At 38.3% G+C, this 14,179-nt stretch overlaps 6 protein-coding genes across 6 annotated transcripts; 3 read left to right on the top strand and 3 right to left on the bottom strand.

Annotated features, from left to right (window-relative positions):
* The first annotated feature begins 285 nt into the window (after nucleotides 1–285).
* Nucleotides 286–1,452, top strand: LOC145275155 (succinate--CoA ligase [ADP-forming] subunit beta-like). Its single transcript, XM_080127629.1, has one exon. The coding sequence runs from the start codon at nucleotides 286–288 to the stop codon at nucleotides 1,450–1,452; it is 1,167 nt and encodes a 388-aa protein (XP_079983755.1).
* Nucleotides 1,453–3,334: 1,882 nt separating this feature from the next.
* Nucleotides 3,335–4,663, bottom strand: LOC145275156 (acyl-CoA synthetase short-chain family member 3, mitochondrial-like). Its single transcript, XM_080127630.1, has 2 exons — nucleotides 4,243–4,663; nucleotides 3,335–3,900 (listed from the first exon to the last, which is right to left on the bottom strand). Exons 1-2 carry the CDS (start codon nucleotides 4,661–4,663, stop codon nucleotides 3,335–3,337), a joined length of 987 nt encoding a protein of 328 aa, XP_079983756.1.
* Nucleotides 4,664–7,704: 3,041 nt separating this feature from the next.
* LOC145275158 (putative kinase MCAP_0235) lies at nucleotides 7,705–8,274 on the bottom strand. The gene has a single exon (XM_080127631.1). It carries the CDS (start codon nucleotides 8,272–8,274, stop codon nucleotides 7,705–7,707), a length of 570 nt encoding a protein of 189 aa, XP_079983757.1.
* Nucleotides 8,275–8,281: 7 nt separating this feature from the next.
* On the bottom strand, nucleotides 8,282–8,650 carry LOC145275159 (PTS-dependent dihydroxyacetone kinase 1, dihydroxyacetone-binding subunit DhaK-like). Its single transcript, XM_080127632.1, has one exon. It carries the CDS (start codon nucleotides 8,648–8,650, stop codon nucleotides 8,282–8,284), a length of 369 nt encoding a protein of 122 aa, XP_079983758.1.
* A 173-nt stretch (nucleotides 8,651–8,823) lies between these two features.
* LOC145275160 (ribose import permease protein RbsC-like) lies at nucleotides 8,824–9,795 on the top strand. The gene has a single exon (XM_080127633.1). The coding sequence runs from the start codon at nucleotides 8,824–8,826 to the stop codon at nucleotides 9,793–9,795; it is 972 nt and encodes a 323-aa protein (XP_079983759.1).
* Nucleotides 9,796–12,389: 2,594 nt separating this feature from the next.
* LOC145275161 (type I restriction enzyme MpnII methylase subunit-like) lies at nucleotides 12,390–13,904 on the top strand. The gene has a single exon (XM_080127634.1). The coding sequence runs from the start codon at nucleotides 12,390–12,392 to the stop codon at nucleotides 13,902–13,904; it is 1,515 nt and encodes a 504-aa protein (XP_079983760.1).
* Nucleotides 13,905–14,179: the final 275 nt, after the last annotated feature.

The following is a 14,179-nucleotide window of genomic DNA, read 5'->3' on the forward strand; positions in this document are numbered from 1 at the left end:
AGGAGAAAAAATCTTTGAAAATATTTCAAAAAAAGTTTGGCAAGAATGGATAGGTTATCAAACAATACTCATTAATGAGTATCGTCTCTCGTCTATTGATCCTAAGGCCAAGTTGTTTTTGGCAGAAGAGAGAGAAAAGTTTTTATTTGGTGATGGAATTGATTTGCCAGAGCAATTTAATGCTGCTGAGTAGATAGGGTAACCATCAAAAATTTTTGTGAGGGTTGTCTTTAAATGTTAATCCATACAAATAGTACTAACACTTAATATATAAGCAAAAAACTTATGAATTTACATGAATATCAAGGAAAATCTCTTTTTCGGGATTATGGTATAGATGTGCCACAAGGAAGAATAGCCAGCACATCGGAACAAGCTATTGAGGAGGCAAAAAAAATTGCTGGGGAGAAGTGGATTGTTAAGGCACAGGTTCATGCAGGTGGACGAGGAAAAGCAGGTGGTGTGAAATTATGCACCTCATTAGAAGAGGTTGGACAAACTGCAAAAAAATTGTTAGGAAAAAACCTTGTCACGTATCAGACAGATGAAAAAGGGCAACCTGTTAACACAGTGTTAGTTGAAGCACCAAGCAATATAAAAGAAGAACTTTATTTAGGTGCAGTAATTGATCGTGCCAGTCAGCGAATTGTGTTTATGTGTTCCACAGAGGGAGGGGTTGAGATTGAAAAGGTGGCAAGTGAAACACCTGAAAAAATTCATCAAATTACTTTGCAACCAATGTTAGGATCAATGCCATATCAGGCACGGCAATTGGCTTTTGCTTTAAATTTACAAGGCAAACAAATTACTCAATTTGTCCATTTGATAGAATCTTTATGTCGATTATTTATTGAAAAGGATCTTGCTTTAGTAGAAATAAATCCTTTGATTATCACCGATAAAGGTGATTTATTTTGCATTGATGCAAAAATTAATGTAGATGGGAATGCAGAATATCGCCAAAAAGAATTATGGGAAATGCGCGATACTACACAAGAAGATGAGCGAGAATTAATTGCCTCACAACATCAACTTAATTACGTTGCCTTAGATGGAAATATAGGCTGTATGGTGAATGGAGCCGGTTTAGCAATGGCAACAATGGATACGATCAAATTATATGGAGGTAAGCCAGCTAATTTCTTAGATGTTGGTGGTGGTGCTACGGCTGAGCGTGTCACAGAAGCCTTTAAACTCATTCTTTCTGATAATAAGGTGAAAGCAATTTTAATTAATATTTTTGGTGGCATTGTGCGTTGTGATCTCATTGCAGAGGGGATTATACAAGCAGCTAAACAAATTGAATTAACCATTCCAGTGATTGTTCGTTTGGAAGGCAATCAGCAGCAACAGGGAAAAGATCTTTTAGAAAAAAGTGGCTTAAACTTTTTTGTTGGTTATGACCTAGCCGATGCTGCACAAAAATCAATAGAGCAATCTAAAAAAAATTAATAACATGAGCATACTTATCGATCAAAATACTAAAGTTATTTGTCAAGGGCTTACAGGAAAACAAGGAACATTTCATTCTCAACAAGCAATTGAGTATGGAACAAAAGTTGTAGCAGGGGTATCTCCGGGTAAGGGAGGTTCTGTACATCTTGATGTGCCAGTTTTTAATACGGTTAGAGAAGCAGCAAAAAATACCGGTGCGAAAGTTTCAGTCTTGTATGTTCCAGCACCATTTTGTAAGGATTCAATTTTAGAGGCAATCGATGCAGAGATGGAATTGATTGTTGTCATTACAGAGGGTATTCCTACTTTAGATATGCTTGCTGCAAAATATATTGCAGATGCGAATGGTGTAAGAATTATTGGTCCAAACTGTCCAGGAATTATCACACCAGAAGAGTGTAAAATAGGCATCATGCCGGGTTTTATTCATAAGAAAGGGTCTGTTGGTATTATTTCTCGTTCTGGAACACTTACTTATGAGGCAGTAAAACAAACAACGGATGCTGGTTTAGGGCAAAGTACTTGTATTGGTATTGGTGGTGACCCCATACCGGGAATGAACTTTATTGATTGTTTAGAATTATTTGAGCAAGATGAGCAAACTGAGTCTATTGTTATGATAGGAGAGATTGGTGGCACAGCAGAAGAAGCTGCGGCTGAGTACATTTCATCCAATGTTAGTAAGCCAGTTATCTCATATATCGCTGGAGTTAGTGCTCCGAAAGGAAAAAGAATGGGACATGCTGGTGCGATTATATCTGGAGGAAAGGGAACAGCACAGGAAAAATATGCGGCATTGGAGAAAGCCGGAGTGATGACAGTGGAATCGATCTCCAATCTAGGAGAGTCATTAAATAAGCTAGTTAAGCACTAGTCTTGAAAAGCATGTATTTTAGAAATAAACCAGCAGGTTATTTTTTTGGTATTGTTTTGTTGTTGATTTATACTCAAATTAGCCATGCGGTTGAAAAGAAATTATATAAAATAGATAGCCAAAACTCTTTTATTTCTTTTAGTACGATTAAAAAACAATACATTGTTGAAAAAGCTTTTTTCTCTTCTATAAAAGGGGATATAAATGATTCAGGTAAAGTATCTATATTTATTGATACCACAAGTATTAATACAGGTCATGTATTGCGTGACAAACGACTGAATTCTGGGTTTTTTAAGAAATCGATTTATTCGAAGATTAAGGTTTCAGCGGATATTCCCATTAGTTTTATTAATGCAGTTGTTAACTATCGCAAAAAAAAATTGCCTATAACTATTAATTTTGCTAAAAATGAGCAACAAGAAGAAGTCTATTTTATGTTAAGCAAGACCCCAGCAGGTTATATTGTGGCATCATCTATTAATCCAATTATTATCAATATTAATCAATACGGTGTGCCGATGTTCATTTTCAATACTTTTTCAAAAGCGATTAATCATGGGAAAATATCAAGTATTATGGCATTTAATTTTGTATTGACATTTAAAAAGGCTAAGAAGCACTAAGTAAAATTAAGAAAAAAGCCTTAGTTTTAAGGAATTATTGTTTGTGCAAAGGTATCATTTTATCGCTATAAGGCTTGTTAAAGAGAGACAGTCAACAATTTTTTTAAGTCGTTTTTGTAAAAAGGAGATTTTAGAGAGTTGTCATTTATTTGGGATACTCCAATTGCTTGAGGTATTCGGTTATTTCATCCAAGATAATTGGGTCATCAATGGTTGCAGGCATGCTCCATTTTTCTCCATTAGCGATGCTACGCATGGTTCCACGGAGAATTTTCCTGAACGTGTTTTTTGGTAAACGCTTGACCACAGTAATTAATTTAAAGGCAGCCACAGGACCAAGTTTTTCACGTACACGAGCAATAAGTTGTGTGCATAATTCTTATTTAGATAAATTGGTTTGTGCATTACAGACGACTAATGCCAAAGGAATCTCTCCTTTAACTTCATCTTTTATGCCAAAAGTTGCAGCTTCTGCAACATCAGGATGATCGCATAAAATTTCTTCTATTTGTTTGGTTAATAGACGATGCCCAGCTGTGTTGATGACATCATCAATGCGACTCATAATAAAGATATAGCCATCTTCATCTTGTAACCCCGAGTCACCAGAAAGGTAATATCCGGGATATTTTTCTAAATATGATGAGTAGTAACGTCCTTTGTTTTTCCACAAGGTAACGAGGGTTCCGGGAGGTAAGGGCAATTTAATAGCAAGGTTTCCAAGTTCGCCACAAGGTTTGATATTTCCTTGATCATCTAACACTTTAACTAAATAACCCGGTATGGGTTTGCTAGAAGAACCAACTTTAATAGGCAGTTTTTCTATACCTAGAGGATTGCCAACAATTGCCCAAGAAGTTTCTGTTTGCCACCAGTGATCAATGACGGGAATATTTAGGTGTTTTTCTGCCCAGAGAATGGTATCTGGATCAGTTCGTTCACCAGCTAGGAAGAGTGCTCGTAGAGAGGAAAAGTTATATTTTTTTGGCATATTGCCAGAGGGATCTTCTTTTTTTATTACCCGTGTGGGTGCAGTGAAAAGAGTATTCACTTTATATTCTTCTATAACTCGTCAGAAAGCATCGGAATCGGGAGTCCCTACTGGTTTTCCTTCTTATAGAACGGTTGTGTTTCGGTTAAGAAGAGGGGCATCAACGATATAAGAGTGCCCGACAACCCAGCCAACATCTGAAGCAGCCCAGTAAACATCACCGGGTACAGAATCATAAATATTTTTCATGGACCAATGAAGAGCAACAGCCTGCCCACCATGATCTCTAACAATACCTTTGGGTTGCCCAGTAGTGCCAGAAGTGTAAAGAATGTATAAAGGATCGGTTGCTACGGTTTGGACACAGTCAATCTCTTTATTTTTCATCGTTAGCTCATCCCAATCATAATCTCGATCGGTGATTAAATCTGCTACGTTTTCTTTTAACTGAGCATAGCTAATATAGGTTTTTGTATTGGTGACAGGGCTGTCATAAACGATGGCAGTTTGTTCACCATGACCTGCTAAAACATGGCGATCAACGGCATTGTAGCAAATATTTAACTCCCCTCCTGTAAACCAACGGTAAAAAGGCTTATCCCTATCATCTAAAACTTTGGTACAGGGTTTGTCCCAATACAATTCTTTTGCTACTTCTTCCCAGAATTTTTCTGCATTATCAATAGAGGTCTGATAGGTAGATTGATAGCAGCTCATGATTGGGTAGTATTTTATGTATAAAACCTAAAATTATAAATTTTAGATAGAAAATGCTCCTAAGACGTATTGAAATAATATAAATTTAGCAAGCATTCAAGTATTAAAAAAACCAAACATCCAAGAAATGATGAAAAGAGCATTAAGCAGTGGTTGTACGCAAAACCTTTTCTCAATATATAATAGATTATTTTAAGAAAGAGAGTATGCTCAAGACACTATGTGATCTTTTGGAGTAAATGTAACGAATTTTTTAGCAAACATCTTTCATAATATAATTCCGAACGTTTTAGCACATTTTATAGGTGCTGTAAGATTAATTAATGCGAGAAGCTTAATCACTGGAGTAAAGAAGTATAATAAAGTTTAATTGAGTGTGGCGAACTAGAGAAGTTAGATTAAGTATGTATGGAAAAAAAACTAAACCATTAATTATGAGGTATTATTACGAATGTAGTGGTTTGGTAAGTGTTTGTAGTGCCGGAGCTTAGTGGCGATATATCGTTAACTATATTAAATAGGTGTAAAATTTAATGAGTAAAAAATTAATATCGAGTGGTTCAGAGTTTGAATCTAAAATAGGATATTCACGAGCAGTGGATGATGGAAATTATGTATTTGTTTCTGGAACAACGGGTTATGATTATTCTTCAATGAGCATATCAAGTAACGTTGTTGAACAAGCTGATCAGTGTTTTAAAAATATAGAGAAGGCTCTTAAAGAAGCGGGGAGTTCGTTAGACAAGGCAGTTAGAGTGCGATATATTTTTCCTAATAAGGATGATTTTGAGCCTTGTTGGTCAGTTTTTTCAAAATACTTAGGTAAAGTAAAGCCCGCAGCGACAGTCATTATAGCAGATTTGCTTGATGATAAAATGAAAATTGAGATTGAGATTACGGCTCAAAAATAGAGTTATTTCTAAGTAGGTTAATTACTAAAATCAAATTTATTATATAAAATATTTCAAAAATACTATGCAAAAATCTATATCTATAATACTATCACCTTTAATAAGAGGTCTTCTGATAGCAATGTCATTTATGATTAGTTTATCTTATGCTGAGAGTATTGAGGATTATATACGTGATACGAAAAATACTCTTGTAAAGGTGCATGTCAAAGAGCCTAGAAGAGTGTATTATAATGAGCCTGTTCTTGAGAAAGCAGCATCAAGTTGTGAAGGTCCAGCGAAAACACTTGTTTTTTTTCATGGACTTAAGTCTTCTCCGTATATTCCAAAGGGATTTGCTAAAAGGTTAAGCCAACACTGTTTTAATGTATTTTTACCACTTCTAGATGGACATGGACTAACACCTGATGCGTTATTAAATGTAGAGCTTAAGCAGTGGGAAAAATCTGTAGTTCGTTTTATAGACATGGCTCGTAATCAATTTAATGGGAAGATTTATTTAGGTGGAGTATCCCTTGGAGGAGCATTGAGCATTAATTATCTTCTTAAAAATAGTGATGCCAAAATAAGCGGGGTTGTTTTGGTTGATGCGGCTATAAAAATTTCCTCTCTTGCTAGTACCGCAGCATTTTTGAAGCATTTCAAACCATTTTGGGAAAAATATCCAGAGATTGATTTAGCAGAATATACCTCACTTGCAACAAATGCAATTGAGCAGATATATAACCTCACTCAGCAAGTTGCAAATTCAAAAAATACAATCAATAATATACCGGTGCTAGCTTATTATGGCGTTCCTGATACAACAATAGAATCAGTGGAAGCATTAAAATTATTGCATAAAGTTGCTCCTAAGGCGGATCTTAATGTGTTTGTCCAGCCTTTTTATAAAAAGGAAGCAATTGAGGATTTCAAAGGAATCCCTGTTACTATGATTGATTCTGCACATAAGCAATATAGGGTTATTAGCTCAGCCCATCAGGCTTCTATCATAGATGTGAATGATCCATATTATGGGTTTAATGGAGAATATAAAGATTGCTTACATTATTATGAAACGAAGAATTATCAACCTTGTTTAACGGATAACGTAAATACCATTTATGGTGAAAAAACTAAGAGGAATCTTGAACAAGGTTTATTGAGACGCAACATGTTTAATCCAATTTTGGATCAGCTTGTTAATAAGGTTAAAGAATCTATGCAGTAGTATAAGATTGTTTGCAGGATTAGTACATAAATTATCCTTTGTGTAATGAAAAAGTATATCGTTATAGGTGTCGTGTTAGCTTTATCATTCTCTGTATGGGCTAATCCTGTTCCAGACTTCCCTTTTGTAATTGTTACAGAAAGTTTAGAAAAAAAAGTTAAGCCTGATATGGCACAAATTAACTTTTCTATTCTTGCTTATGAGAAAACTTCCGAGAAAGCCATACAATCAATAAAAAACACCTCAGTACGGATTATTGATTTGTTGGCTAAGCAAGACATTTCTTCATCTAGTCTGAAATCCTCTGAGATTAATAAGACCGTTAAAAGAGCGAGAAAAGGAGGCGTATATGGTTTAGAAGTGTTAGGTTATGAGATGACCCAAGCTTTTACCCTTACTCTAAAAACTTTAAAGAGTTATCCAAATTTAATGAATGGATTAATTAAGTTAGCAGGCGTTCAGGGGGCGAATACTCTATTTCAAACAACCAAAAGGGAAGAGTATAAGGAACAAATGATACGAGATTTAAGTCAAAAGGCACGTAAGAAAGCTGATTTGCTTGCTGAAGCCCAGCTAAAAAAGATTAAAAGTGTATATGGAATAACAACTGAGGAGAATTTTGCACAAGGTTATGCAAGATTTTCTTTAGAATATGATAAAAAAAGGTATGCACTAGCCATGAAATCTGGTTTAAGCAGAGGAGAGTTGATTATGGTTGTCCCTAAATACATTAAAGTAGCACAACGAATTACATCAATCTATCAACTTAAATAATAGAAGAAAATTTAGATAAAGTAAGTTGTCTATATCTAGGCTTTTTTATAGATAATTTTCATTAATGTATACTATTCTAACTGAGTTTTAATGAGATACTCTCACAAATACAACTCATTAATTTTGCACAAGAAACAGCACCGGCATCAAGCACGGCCGATGGAACGTTCACCTAGACGACTGGCTCGTCCAATTTTAGCTTGCAACGCACGTGTGCTTTCTGCACCAGCCTGTCCAGATGCCGATGCTATCATTAAAGACTCCTTAAAAGATTTTCCCTGTTGATGTTTTTCTGAAAAAGTGGTAACAACAGGGATAAGTGTGTCCATAAGAGACTTATCGCCTAATTTAGCATCAGTGATGGTTTGTAAGTTTTCAAGACCGGAGTTAAACATTTTTTCACAATCACCAGATGATAATGTATCTTGATTTTGTATACTTGTACTCATTCCTAAGAAGAAGCAACTATACAAGGGTCCCATAGAGCCTCCAATTTCCCCCATGAGTACATTAGCCAGTTCCAAAAATCCTTTATCTAATGAAGAGATATTATTTTCTATAACTCTATTTTTGAAAGTCTCAAAGCCTTTTGCCATGTTTATTCCATGATCCCCATCACCAATAAGACCATCAATTTCACTAAGCTCTTCTTTGCTGTCGATGATAGTAGTGCATAGATTAAGTAATAATTCTTGGCTATCATTTAGGTTATACATTGTCATTTTAACCCTCCATAGTTAATCCAATAGAAGTTGCAGGCATATCAATGAGTTGTTTTAAATTTTCATCTAATTTCATTACTGTGAGGGTTGCACCAGCCATTTCTAATGAAGTAAAGTAGTTGCCAACAAAACTTTTATGAATAATGATTTTTTTCTGCTCCATAAGTGATGCCAATTCAGCATACAGAATATGGAGTTCATTATTTGGAGTTGAACCTAGTCCAGATACTAGCACAACAACTTGGTCATTTTCTTGGACATCAAGTTCTGGCATAACTTTTTCAAACATAATTTTAGCCATTTCATTCGCACTAACAATTTTGCTTACGCTAACTCCAGCTTCACCATGATGTCCAATACCAACTTCCATCTCTCCTTCATGGATTTGAAAATTAGGTTTTCCAACTGCTGGAATGGTGCATGAGGAAAGACCAATGCCGATGCTTCTTGTATGATTAATGGCCTGTTGTGCATTGGAAATAACCGCATCGATTAGAGATATGATACAAAATGCGTGTAAATTAATGAATAAAAGGAATTAAGATGTCAGGTGGAGCAATAAGTAAGATTGATGGTGCGTTAATTAAACATTGGTTAGCAAAGTATGGAATTGTCTTAGCATTTGTTGTCCTTTGTGTTGTATTAGCATTTGTTAGCCCATACTTTTTTACCACAAATAATTTGCTTAATGTCGTTAGGCAAACTTCTATTAATGGGATACTCGCACTGGGAATGACCTTTGTTATTCTCATGCGAGGTATTGATTTATCAGTTGGCTCTGTTGTGGCTTGTGCGGCAATGGTAGCGGCCAGTTTTGCAACAGGTGCTGGAAATTCATCTGTGCTTCTGCCGATTGTTGCAGGACTTGGGGTTGGGCTGATTTTAGGTTCAATCAATGGTATTATGATTGCTCGTTTCGCTATTCCTTCCTTTGTGATGACATTGGGTATGCTGAGTATAGCAAGAGGTTTAACCTACATCTACAATGACGGCATGCCAATTTCAAATTTGAATCCACTGTATCGTTTCATAGGAAAAGGGGTTGTAGCAGGTATCCCGATGCCGGTTATTCTTTTTCTATTGGTATTTCTTATTTGTTGGGGGGTATTGCGTTTTACCACCTTTGGTCGATATGTTTATGCAATAGGTGGAAATCCAAAAGCAGCACGAACATCCGGCATTAAAGTACGAACGGTTACGTTTACGGTTTATGCAATTTCTGGACTGCTGGCTGGGCTGGCTGGGCTTATTCTTTCTGGTCGTACATCGGCAGCACTGCCACAAGCTGGCGTGGCTTATGAGTTAGACGCCATTGCTGCTGTCGTGATAGGAGGAACAAGTTTAGCAGGAGGGGTAGGAAGTATCGTTGGTACTTTGTTTGGGGCATTGATTATAGGAGTATTAAACAACGGTCTTGACTTATTAGGAGTATCCTCTTTCTATCAACAGGTTGTCAAAGGTGCGATTATTATTCTTGCTGTGATGATAGATCGCTCTCGATTAATGCGTGAATAATCATCCCTGTATGTAGACACACATTGCTTTCCTTGTACCAAACAAGGATAATGATTATCAATACAGGTAATATATATTTTTTTAGAGTTAAAAAATAGAAGGAAATCCAATCTTACAGTAATTCTATTGCTTGAGAGAGACTTGAAACTTCCCCTACATCCTGAACAAATTAAAGCTTGTTGAAAAGCCTAGATGGTAAAGTTATTGCTTTTATAACCAAAGAATTTGTAGTTAAATCAGGCAATACACTTACTCAATAAGTACTTACAAGTCTAAAAGGCTGATAAGCTGTTGCTTACTCAACGATTTCACAACATGCGTATAAATCATAGTAGTTTGTAAGCTATTATGACCAAGCAAATCCTGAATAGCACCTAATCCCTCTTGCAAATCAGTTTTATGAGTTTTCTCAACATAAGTGAGATGAATTTTTAAATCCTCTTTAACTTTATATAGCAATGGCACAATACGATCTCGCTGGCTTTTGCTATCAAAGATATAAACATTATTTAAAGCAAGATCAATATCTTTAATAGGCAAACGCAATAACTCACTCATGTGCAAGCCACAGCCATACAAACATAAAATACTATAAATAACCTTTATCGTATCAACATATATCTTATAAGGGAAGTGTTGTTTTTTAACTGTTAGTAGAATATTATAAGGAGACAAAAATGCTATCTTTTGCTTTTACAGAAGCAAATAAAGACTTTAGGGAATGGTACGGAAACAATTATCCTCTACTTAGAACTGCGGAGAAGACATATAGAAACCTTATACATTTACTCTTATCTTGACAAGAAAATTTAGAGACATCTAAAGTCCTTTCAAGATTAAAAGACAGAGATGAGAGTGTTAAAAAATTTCAAAGGAAGTACCAATCCAAATTAGAAAGAGAAAAAATCAACTATTCTATTAAAGAACATATTACTGACTTAATCGGGATTCGGATTATATGTCTTTATGAGTCCGCAGGCAGATTTTGCAAATAGGTTTCAAAGCGGCCTTTGGCGCGTGTGTAGTAATAGAAAAAGTCAGCCACGCGGAAGCTATGTTTTGCATGGTCGCCCAGAAACAAATGCATATCAGCCGGGCGCAATCCTTGCAGATCAGGAAGCAGAGGAGAATAGACACAGAGCTGCATGATATGCTTGGGCTCGGCTGTTCGCGCCAGTTTGGTATCCAGCAACCTCATAGCTGAAATCGCCCAAGACGGATGGTGTATCGCACTTAATCAGGAAATCGGCATCGCCCCGCCAAGGCAGCGCAAAGAACACGGCCTGATAAATCACATCCGCACCGCACTGCATAGCCTCAAGTGTGAGCTGGGCGCGGTCTTGCAAATTGCAGTCTTTGGGGATTTCAACGACAGACTTGCCTTCGTCTTTGAGCTGCTGGAGATATGCCGCTTCGTGCTCCAAGCCTTTTTGTTGCAGCAGTTGGCCAGTGGTGCTGGCCTTGTCCATGTCCTCGCTCAGCACCTTCACATCAAGGAAGCTCGCATGGTGACACCCCAAAAAGGTGACCAAGTCTGATGGTGAGTAGAGAATCTGATCGTTACCGTATTGCTGCATATTATTTTTTACAAAAACGCTATTACTGTATTTTTATAGTTGACACGCAGAATATCCTGTGATACATTAGCTATAACAGTAATCGAATTACAGAGTTTTATCAAGATGATTTTGAAATTAAAATATATAGCCACGGTTTCATCGGGAGTGACGTTTCGCTCTCGGATTGAGGCATCCAAGGATGGTAGCGTTAGGGTCATTCAAATGAAAGACCTTGGTGATGACAACTTCGTGCACCTGAGTGAAAGTATCCACATCGATCACACCAAGCCTAAGTCGAATCAGCTTGCCAAGCGAGGGGATATTATTTTCCGTTCTCGTGGCCAGACAAATACCGCTGCACTTCTGAATGAAGATGCGGGGAGCACAATTGTAGCAGCTCCGTTATTCCGTGTGCGAGCAGATGTAAAAAAGGTTGTGCCTGAGTTTTTGCTTTGGTGGGTCAACCAACCATCTTCGCAAATATATCTGGCTTCGCGATCTAAAGGCACCATGGTCAAAATGGTCAGCAAGCAGGGGTTGGAAGATTTAGAAGTTAACCTGCCTTCATTAGAACGGCAAAAAAAGGTGGCTGAGTTTTTCAGTCTCTCTATGCGAGAGCAGCAACTCTTAGAAGAGATTAAAAATCGCAAAGCGATCTACACCCAAGGAATTTTGATGCAGATGGCATCAGAATCTCGCCCAGCAGCGAGTAATAAAAAACCCGGCTTCGATGCGGCAACATCTACTCCGGGTCAAACTCAGTCAAGAGCAAGGAATTAATACTATGACACGAGGAAAAAATCAACATGTAGTGAAGCACCCGGACGGATGGGCCGTTAAGGGCGCAGGTAATAGCAAGGCAACAAAGGTCACTGATACGCAGAAACAGGCGATTGAACGTGCCGAACAAATTGCCCGTAACCAACAATCCGATACCAAAGTCCATGGCCGTGACGGCAAAATCAGAGCCGGAAACAGCTATGGCAACGACCCATATCCACCGAAAGATACGAAATAAGCACAAGGAGCACAAAAATGACGAATGAAGCAATTAAACAACAAGACGTAAATAACGCTGCATGGGCTGCTTGTGACACCTTTCGTGGCGTGATGGATGCAGCTGGTTACAAGGACTATATTCTTGTGATGCTCTTCCTCAAATACATCTCGGATGTATGGAAGGATCATTATGAGGAATATCGCAAGCAATACGGTGATGACGATGTGCGTATTCGCCGCAAGCTAGAGCGTGAACGTTTTATCTTGCCCAAAGATGCAAGTTTTTATGACCTGTATGAAAAGCGCAATGAAGCCAATATTGGTGAGCTGATTAACATCGCACTGGACTCAATTGAGACATCCAATAAAAGCAAGCTGGAAGGTGTATTTCGTAATATTGATTTTAACTCAGAAGCCAATCTGGGCAAAACCAAAGACCGCAACCGTCGCCTGAAAATGCTTTTGGAAGACTTCCACAAGCCGCAACTTGATATGCGCCCAAGCCGTATTTCTGAAGATGTTATCGGTAATGTTTATATTTACCTGATTGAACGATTTGCCTCTGATGCAGGTAAAAAGGCTGGGGAGTTCTACACCCCGCACAAAGTCTCCGAGCTGGTTGCCAAGCTGTGTAAGCCAAAGGTTGGCGCTCGCATCTGCGACCCGGCATGCGGTTCGGGTGGCTTATTGATTGAGGCTACCAAGGCTGTCGGTGACCGCAACTATTCTATCTATGGAATGGAAGTGAACGGCAGCACATGGGCTTTATGTCGTATGAATATGTTCTTGCATGGCACTGACTCTGCCCGGATTGAATGGTGCAACACGCTGACTTCACCAATATTGGTGGAAAATGATCGCCTGATGAAATTCGACAATATTGTCGCTAACCCACCATTCTCGCTTGATAAGTGGGGCGCTGATGAAGCTGAGGCTGACACATACAATCGCTTCTGGCGCGGTGTGCCGCCAAAATCAAAAGGTGACTACGCCTTTATCAGCCACATGATTGAGGCAGCCGTTGAAAAAGAAGGGCGCGTATCCGTCGTCGTTCCCCACGGGGTTTTGTTCCGTGGCGCAGCTGAAGGCCGCATCCGCGAAAAGCTGATCAAAGACAATCTGCTGGATGCTGTTATTGGTTTGCCGGGTAACCTGTTCCCGAGCACATCCATCCCCGTCACTATTTTGATTTTCGACCGCTCCCGTGAGAAAGGCGGCGCTAACGAAAATCGTAAGGACGTTCTTTTCATCGATGCCAGCCAGGATTACCAACCGGGCAAAAACCAAAATGCCCTGATGGATGAACACATGGAAAAAATCCTGAACGCCTATGAAGCACGTGAGGAAATGGAAAAATATGCGCATCTGGCAAGCTATGACGAACTGAAAGAAAATGACTTTAACCTGAACATTCCCCGTTACGTTGATAACTTCGAAATCGAGCCAGAAATCGACATCGAAGCCGTTCAGCAAGAAATCGATACGCTCGAAGGTGAATTGGCAGAAGTGCGTGGCAAAATGGCTAACCTTCTAAAAGAGGTGTCAGCATGAGCAAAAAGAAAGATCAAAGGCCGAAGATCCGCTCATCTGCGGCAGAATATCTAACCTTTGTGGCGGCCAGCGGTGAAGGTGGGGTTGAGGCTGTTTATGCGGATGAAGATGTGTGGCTCACCCAAAAAATGCTTGGCACGCTCTATGATGTAGAGACCAACACCATCAACTATCACCTGAAAAAGATATTTTCGGACAGCGAGTTGGATGAGAATGCAGTTATTCGAAATTTTCGAATAACTGCTAAAGATGGCAAAAGCTATAACACCAAGCAC

The sequence above is a fragment of the Euprymna scolopes genome, unplaced genomic scaffold (genome assembly GCF_053919585.1).
Source record: "Euprymna scolopes isolate OS-2025 unplaced genomic scaffold, ASM5391958v1 sca622, whole genome shotgun sequence".
Classification (NCBI taxonomy): Eukaryota; Metazoa; Mollusca; class Cephalopoda; order Sepiida; family Sepiolidae; genus Euprymna; species Euprymna scolopes.

Coding starts and splice junctions, on each gene's coding strand:
- LOC145275161 (XM_080127634.1), top strand. CDS start 12,390: ATGACGAATGAAGCAATTAAACAACAAGACGTAAATAACGCTGCATGG.
- LOC145275159 (XM_080127632.1), bottom strand. CDS start 8,650: ATGGAAGTTGGTATTGGACATCATGGTGAAGCTGGAGTTAGCGTAAGC.
- LOC145275160 (XM_080127633.1), top strand. CDS start 8,824: ATGTCAGGTGGAGCAATAAGTAAGATTGATGGTGCGTTAATTAAACAT.
- LOC145275156 (XM_080127630.1), bottom strand. CDS start 4,663: ATGAGCTGCTATCAATCTACCTATCAGACCTCTATTGATAATGCAGAA. Junction 3,901..4,242: donor CACTACTGGGCAACCCAAAG/GTATTGTTAGAG, acceptor CACTCTTCCTAG/CTGGTGAACGAACTGATCCA.
- LOC145275155 (XM_080127629.1), top strand. CDS start 286: ATGAATTTACATGAATATCAAGGAAAATCTCTTTTTCGGGATTATGGT.
- LOC145275158 (XM_080127631.1), bottom strand. CDS start 8,274: ATGTATAACCTAAATGATAGCCAAGAATTATTACTTAATCTATGCACT.